The following is an 8842-nucleotide window of genomic DNA, read 5'->3' on the forward strand; positions in this document are numbered from 1 at the left end:
GTTGCTTTCTTCTTTCGAATGCTTTATGCGTTCATCTAACCGTCTCTCCCTACATTTGTCCGTCTGTTCATCTATCTATCTGGCCTTTCTGTCTAACCATCTCCCATTCTGTATGTGTATTATATTTATTGGGAGTCCTATTTATTTATCTATTTATCTATCTATTTATTTGTTATATCTTTCTCCGTTTTCTTCCTCTGTTTAGACGAACTTTCCTACCTTTTCGGACAAAACCTTTTGTAATCTTCGTCCTGTCTTTGTCCTAACATGTTTTTAATTGATATTAGCCCTTGTGGCCAATAAAACGAATTAATTATTATTATTATTATTATTATTATTATTATTTAGATAGGGTTAAGAGCCAAGCTATGTCCTCTTAAAACACATCTCCTTATTCCAGTATATTCCAATCCATGTGTAAGATGTTATTATTTCTGTGAGGTGTGCCCTTCCTAACGCCAACCACTCCGAGAGTGTAGCGGGTGCTTTTACATGCCACCAGCACGAGGGGCAGTCAGGCGGTACTGGCAACGGCCACACTCAAATGGTGTTTTCATGTGTCACCTGCACAGGAGCCAGTCCAGCATACATATATATACACACTTATATATCACATATATATATATACACATACATACATATACATATGTTGTTGGTACTCCGTTGCTCATGACGTCGAGGGTTCCAGTTGATCCGATCAACGGAAACAGCCTGCTCGTGAAATTAACGTGCAAGTGGCTGAGCATTCCACAGACACGTGTACCCTTAACGTAGTTCTCGGGGGATATTCAGCGTGATACAGTGTGTGACAAGGCTGACCCCTTTGAATTACAGGCACAACAGAAACAGGAAGAAAGGGCGAGAGAAAGTTGGGGCGAAAGAGTACAACAGGGGTCTCCACCCCCCACCCCCTGCCGGAGCCTCGTGGAGCTTTAGGTGTTTTCGCTCAATAAACACTCACAACGCCCGGTCTGGGAATCGAAACCGCGATCCTGTGACCGCGAGTCCATTGCCCTAACCACTGGGCCATTGTGCCTCCACACACACACACACACACACACACACACACACACATATATATATATATATATATACACACACATACATATACATTCATATATACACACACATACACATACATATATATATATGTACATCACTTTATCTACCTATGTCTCTATTTATCAATCTATCAACCAGTTTCTCTCTCTCTCTCTCTTCCTCTCTCTCCACACCACACCACACTTATGTCTACACTAACCTCTCTCTCCCCTCCACTCCCCTCTCTATCCATCTATCTATCTAACCTTCTCTCTCCCTACCTCTATCCATTCTGTTCATTTCTGTCCGTCTCGCTTTCTTTTGCACCCTACACTAACACTTTCTCTCTCTCTCTCTCTCTCTATTTGTCTCTATGTTTATCTCTCTCTCTCTCTCGTACACCATTCCAGGCCAACTTACCTCTGCTCCAAAGAGAACTCCTCCACTGTGCTCGCATGGCTAAACAGACCCCGCAGCAGTACCTCGCTCAGAACGAACACATCCTCTTCGATACGTCCAACTCCCCCGTTGAGTCACACGACTCACTGTCTTCAGAGTTCAACGAGAATGGCAAACGAAGATCACCTGACAGGTAAGCTACTCTCTCATGCAATCACCACCGACACTTTTGTATCTCGGACTACATTATTTAATGTATCCTTCCTTGTTGCTGTTTAGCCCCAGGTCAGACCTGGTCCCGCAGACCTATGATCAAAGATGTTCCAACTGTGACCATCCTGTCTTTTATTCAGACACAGTGTATCTTGGACTACATTTTCTAATGTGTCCTTCCTTGCTGTTGTTATTGTTTAGCCCTAGGTCAGTCCTGATCCAGCAGACCTACTATGATCAAAGATGTTCCCACTGTGACCATCCTGTCTTTTAACCAGACATAGTGTATCCTGTGTGGCCTTCATAATGTAACCAACCCCTGTACTTAACTGCTACTTATATAAACCGACGAGGGAGCCTCTAGGTAGTCTCCTAAGTTCCATTCACAACTTGGATGGTTTATAGGACTGCCTAGGGGCCCCCTCGTTGATTTGTGTAAGCAGCAGTGAATATCAACATTCTTTTTTATCCTTCGTTTTTATTCCTCGTTAAAAAATGTTCGTTAAAAACCTCTCGTTCCAGACCAACGAAGGAGAACGGTAGCGACAGTCACATGGATACGCTCCACTCGGCGAAACGCCACCCTAGCATGAGTCCCCTGGGCAACAACCGCATCAGTCCGAACGGCATGGTGAACCTGAACTCTGGTGGCCCCATCCGCCTCGGAGACATCAGTCTGTCGAGGGAGCTGCGGGAGCGTGAACGGTTGGAACAGGAAAGGATAGAAAGGGAACGAGCAGAGCGTGACAGGGAGCGAGACCGAGATAGGCATTACCCAAGTTACAGTGAGTTATCTCCCCCTTTTTACAATTTGACTATGTTTGAGAATGTTTCAGTTTATGTGGGTGTATGTGTGTGTGTGTACTTTTATTCATTTACTTGACTGCGGCCATGCTGGAGCACCGCCTTTAGTCGAGAAAATCGACCCCAGGACTTATTCTTTGGAAGCCTAGTACTTATTCTATCGGTTTCCCTTTTTGCCGAACCGCTAAGTTACGGAGACGTAAACACCAGCATCGGTTGTCAAGCGATGGTGGGGGGACAAACACAGACACACAAACACATACATACATACATATATATATATATATATATATATATATATATATAACCACTCTCTGAGTGGTTGGCGTTAGGAAGGGCATCCAGCTGTAGAAACTCTGCCAAATCAGATTGGAGCCTGGTGTAGCCATCTGGTTTCACCAGTCCTCAGTCAAATCGTCCAACCCATGCTAGCATGGAAAGCGGACGTTAAACGATGAACGAACAAAACGATATATATATACGACGGGCTTCTTTCAGTTTCCGTCTACCAAATCCACTCACAAGGCTTTGGTCGGCCCGAGGCTATAGTAGAAGACACTTGCCCAAGGTGCCACGCACGCAGTGGGACTGAACCTGGAACCTTGTGGTTCGTAAGCAAGCTACTTACCACACAGCCACTCCTGCGTGTGTGTACTTTTATTCTTTTACTTGTTTCAGTCACTTGACTGCAGCCATGCTGGAGCACTGCCGTGAAGAGTTTTTTTCTTTTTTAATTGAACATATCCTATCCATGACTTATCTATTTTAACCCTTGTACTTCTTTTCAAGCCGTATACTTATTCTGTCAGCCTCACTTTGCAGAACCCCTAACACATCAACATCGGTTATCAAGCAGTGATGTGGGGACGGTCACACACACACACACACACACATACACGCATGCATATATATATATACAATGTGCTTCTTTCAGTTTCCGTCTATCAAATCCATTCACAACTCTTTGGTCTATCTGAGACTATAATAGAAGACACTTGTCCAAGGTGCCACGCAGTGGGACTGAGCCCGGGACCATGTGGTTGGTAAGCAAGCTACTTACCACACAGCCACATGGATGTATGTGTGTGTGCGTATATATATATATGTATATATATATATATATGTATTTATATATATATGTATATATATATATATATATATATATGATGATAATCATCATCATCGTTTAACATCCGCTTTCCATGCTAGCATGGGTTGGACGATTTGACTGAGGACTGGTGAACTGGATGGCTGCCCCAGGCTCCAATCTAATTTGGCAGAGTTTCTACAGCTGGATGCCCTTCCTAACGCCAACCACTCAGAGAGTGTAGTGGGTGCTTTTACGTGTCACCCGCACGAAGGCCAGTCAGGCGGTACTACACATAGAGAAACAGACAAACAATTGCCTATTTGCAGGTGTGACCATGTGGTTAAGAATTTTGCTTCCCAACCACATGGCTTTGGGTTCAATCCCATCGTGTGGCACCATGGGCCAACGAAAGCCTTCAGGTAGATTTAGTTCACAGCAACTGAAAGAAGCCCATTGTGCGTGTGTGTATATTATATATAGTGTATCTCTGTGTTTGTCCTCTACAACAGTTTGACAACCTGTGTTGGTGTGTTTACATCCTCGTAACTTAGTGGTTCAGCAGAAGAGGCCAACAGAAACAGCACCAGACTTTAAAACAAATAAACACTGGTGTCGATTCATTTGACTAAACATTATTGAAGGCGGTGCCCCAGCATGGCCACAATCAAAGGACTGAAACAATTAATAGCTAAGGTGTGTGTATGTGTGTGAAAGATGTGTATATTGTGTATTACATATTGTGTGTGTATATATGAGCTTGTATGTGTGCATGTGCACTTTACCATAAACTTTGACCTCCGCTAACCCCTGATAACCCCTTCCTTTCTCTCTTTCCAGGTTTCTCTCGGAATGATCCCTTTGACCCTCCTTTTGACCGACTGGACGATAACTGGAAACATGTGGAGACGGTAGGTTGATTTTTTTTGACTCCTCTCTTATGCAAACATTTTGTGCAGCAGAAACAGTATTAGTTTAAAGGAGCAATCTGTGTATCATACTTGACCCTTCAGCGTTGAGATTACTCTCTCAAACCTTAATGCTTCTTGATTCACATGTATTTATTATCCCATACCTGCAACAGTTTTATGATGTGGATTGTTCAACGTAGAATGACATTGTAGGGTAGGTGTGAGAGGCTGGATCTGGTCACCATCATCATCATCATCGTTTAATGTCCGTTTTCCATATTCGCACGGGTTGGATGGTTCGACTGGGGACTAGAGAGCCAGCGGCTGCACCAGGCTCCAATCTGATCTTGCAATGTTTCTACAGCTGGATGCCCTTCCGAACACCAACCACTCATGGCTGCAGTCAAATGAGTGAAACAAGTAAAAGAATGCATATATATATTTATCCATCTATACACACACACACACACATATATATCATCATCACCATCGATTAACGTCCATTTTCCATGCTGGCATGGGTCGGACGGTTTGACTGAGGTCTGGAGAGCCAGCGGCTGCACCAGGCTCCAATCTGGCCTGGCAGAGTTTCTACAGTTGGGTGCCTTTCCTCAAACCAACGCCCTTCCTAACGCCATCATACACACACACACACACACACACACATACACTGATGGACTCTCTAAATGAAGGCATGAGTGTTCAGCTTTAGCCGAACAACCTGCACAAATGTGTATATGTGTGTGCAGGGTGTCCACAAAGTCTAGGTACCTGGAATAAATAAAATCATAACATAAACAATTAAATATTAGATATAATAATATAATATAATATAATAATAATAATAATAATAATAATATAAGAAATAATAATTAAAGTGTGTTAATCCTTATGTACCCAGACTTTGTGGACACCCTGTATATATGTGTTTGTGCATGTATGTATGTATGTATGTGTGTATGTGACAACGCTTGGGTCAGTGGCTAGGGGTATTCGTCTCACGACATGAAGCTCGTGAGTTCGATACCTGTCAGTATGTTGCGTCCTTGAGCGAGACACCTTATTTTCTTATAAACTCCACTGCAGTCTCGTCTGAGCTCACTCAGCCGTTGTAGTCAGACCTCGAAGTATAAAGTGGGGGATCAAATCGCATGGACTGACTTTAGAACTACTAAACGCAGGCAATACAAAAAAAAAAAACAAAAAAAAACCCTGCAGCATCAGGGATAGGTATATTCAGCCACTTGAGGTCATTTCACTCTTCTTTGTGATCTTCGAACACGAAGACACTGCTATCATCCTTTAGTGTACAGGACCCCTCCCTCCCAACCATTGCTTGCTGCGGATTCACATGGACATGTTGTTGATAGCCTGTTGATATTCTTTTTTCCTTTCTTTCCATCTCTCTCTCTCTCTCTCTCTCCAACTGTGACCACCACTGGCAACACCAGATGTTACACTGTATAATTGGTATGGTAAACAAAACAAAGAGGGCGCTAGCAGTACTGCAAGAACGGAGCATTCGCGATAGAGAAGAATTATCTCTGTGGATGAGAAGACATGCTGAAGGTAAGGAGATGCTCTCTATCCGTCTGTCTCTGTCTCCCTCGCTCTGTGTCTCTCTCTCTCACTCTCTCTTCCCACCCACAGCTATTTGTCATTCTTTAACTGTCATCAGTCTTTATCAGTCCCACTGCAACAAGACAGAATTTTCCAGTTCATTATTGCTCTTCAGCACCAGATTTGCTCAGCCAAATCACCCTATCTTAGATAATATCGCCCTCGTTACACTATGTCTGAATAAAAGACAGGATGGTCACAGCTGGAACGTCTTTGATCATTGGTCTGTCTGCATCAAGACTGACCTTGGGTTAAACAACAACAACAAGGAAGGACACATTAGATAATGTAGTCCCAGATACACTATGCTTGAATAAAAGACAGGATGGTCACAGCTGGAACGTCTTCGATCATAAGTTTGTATGCATCAGGACTGACCTTGGGTTAATCAACACCAACAAGGAAGGACACATTAGATAATGTAGTCCTAGATACACTATGCTTGAATAAAAGACAGGATGGTCACAGCTGGAACGTCTTTGATCATAGGTCTGTATGCATCAGGACTGACCTTGGGTTAATCAACACCAACAAGGAAGGACACATTAGATAATGTAGTCCTAGATACACTACGCTTGAATAAAAGACAGGATGGTCATAAATGGGACATCTTTGATTATAAGTCAGTCTGGATGAGGACTGACCTTGGGTTAAACAACAACAACAAGGAAGGACACATAGATAATGTAGTCCTAGATAGACTATGCCTGAATAAAAGACAGGATGGTCACAGTTGGAACATCTTTGATCATACGCCTGCTGGATCAGGACTGACCTAGGGTTAAACAACATCAACAAAGAAGCACACATTAGATAATGTAGTCCCAGATACACTGTGTCTGAATAAAAGACAGGATGGTCACAGAACATCTTCAATCATAGGTCTGCTGGATGAGGACTGACCTAGGGCTAAACAAGAGCAATAAGGAAGAACAAATTAGATAATGTAGTCCTAGATAGACTATGTCTGAATAAAAGCCGAGATGGTCACAGCTGGATCAGGACTGACCCGTGGGTAAACAACCATCGCTATTTTTCCCCATAATTAACATGTTCGCTCATCTGTGTCCGTTTTTTTCATTTCAGAAGAAGCGGTCAGCGAGGTGAAACGCCAGGCCATGCTGGAGCTTCAAAAGGCTGTAGCAGCCGTTGAACAAAAGGCCAATGAATTGGTGGCCAGCGAACGACAGAAGATGGACCGGGCATTGTCCGAGGCCCGGAAACAGGCCCACGACGAACTGTTATCTACCATAAATCACCAAGAGGAATCTAGTGAGGTAGGTTGATTTTCATGTAACCATTTCTGTGGTCTTTGAGGGTTCCTTAGGCAAGGTTATCAGCCTCTATATCCTTATAAATGGGAGATATAATCATTAAAATGGTTATATCAGTGGCTAGCATATAAAAAAACTATCATCATCATCATCGTCGTTTAACGTCCGCTTTCCATGCTAGCATGGGTTGGACGATTTGACTGAGGACTGGTGAAACCAGATGGCTACACCAGGCACCAATCTGATTTGGCAGAGTTTCTACAGCTGGATGCCCTTCCTAACGCCAACCACTCCGAGAGTGTAGTGGGTGCTTTCATGTGTCACCGGCACGAAGGCCAGTCAGGCGGTACTGGCGACAGCCATGCTCGAAATGGTGTATTTTACGTGCCACCTGCACAGCAGCCAGTCCAGCGGCGCTGGCAACGATCTCGCTCGAAAGTGTTTACACGTGCCAGGAAGGCAACGCCGGGCACAGGTGCCATCACAATTTCGCTTGCCCCAACAGGTCTTCGCAAGCCGAGTTTCGTGTCCAATGAATATATATACATAAATATATATATAAATATATAAATATACATACATATATATAAACATATATATATATCATCATCATCGTTTAACGTCCGCTTTCCATGCTAGCATGGGTTGGACGATAGTGAGGACCATGTATTGCAGTAGCTTTGGATTCAAGGGCTCACAGCTATTTAATTCCTTGCAAAAACATCTGAGGGCTCTCCATGGAGTGAGAGTGGATGATTTCAAGAAACAACTTGACCTCTTCCTAGCCAAGATCCCAGATGAACCAATATCAAGACAGGAAACTCAAAAGAGGGCAGCGGTACCGAACTCCCTCCTTCACCAGAAGCCAAACCCATAGAATTGGCCAATTAAAAGGTGATCACACTGGTGGTGCCCCAGCATGGCTGCAGCTTCAAGCCTGAAACAAATAAAAGAATTATAGAAATATAATTAAAGGGTTGTAAATAGAGAACAATTTTAGAGTTGCTTGTAGACATTTGACATCTATTTCTAGCATATAGGCACTGGCATTCCAGTGCCCTTAATTATTATTATATACTTTAAAAAAATATATATGTGCAGGTGTGTGTATATATATGTGGAGAGAGAGAGAGACTATATAAATGTATAGGTTAATTGATAGATATATATCTGTGTGTGTGTGAAGATGCAATGGCCTAGTGGTTAGGGCAGTGGACTTGCGGTCATAGGATCGAGGTTTCGATTCCCAGACCTGGCGTTGTGAATGTTTATTGAGCGAAAACACCTAAAGCTCCACGAGGCTCCGGCAGGGGATGGTGGCAAACCCTGCTGTACTCTTTCACCACAACTTTCTCTCACTCTTTCTTCCTGTTTCTGTTGTGCCTGTAATTCAAAGGGTCAGCCTTGTTACACACTGTGTCACGCTGAATATCCCCCGAGAACTACGTTAGGGGTAGACGTGTCTGTGGAGTGCTCAGCCACTTGCACGTTAA

The 8842-nt window shown here is 43.4% G+C and overlaps 1 protein-coding gene across 1 annotated transcript in view; it reads left to right on the forward strand.

Annotated features, from left to right (window-relative positions):
* LOC106880077 (protein CBFA2T1) overlaps positions 1-7418 on the forward strand; it is a 13037-nt gene extending 5619 nt beyond the window's left edge. Inside the window, exons 3-7 of the mRNA XM_014929888.2 lie at positions 1452-1633; positions 2176-2438; positions 4385-4455; positions 5907-6024; positions 7162-7418. Coding sequence (XP_014785374.2) covers positions 1452-1633; positions 2176-2438; positions 4385-4455; positions 5907-6024; positions 7162-7361 — 834 coding nt within the window. The 3' untranslated portion in view covers positions 7362-7418. The remainder of the gene's footprint in view (positions 1-1451; positions 1634-2175; positions 2439-4384; positions 4456-5906; positions 6025-7161) is intronic.
* Positions 7419-8842: the final 1424 nt, after the last annotated feature.

This window comes from Octopus bimaculoides, unplaced genomic scaffold (genome assembly GCF_001194135.2).
Source record: "Octopus bimaculoides isolate UCB-OBI-ISO-001 unplaced genomic scaffold, ASM119413v2 Scaffold_114595, whole genome shotgun sequence".
In the NCBI taxonomy this organism is placed as follows: Eukaryota; Metazoa; Mollusca; class Cephalopoda; order Octopoda; family Octopodidae; genus Octopus; species Octopus bimaculoides.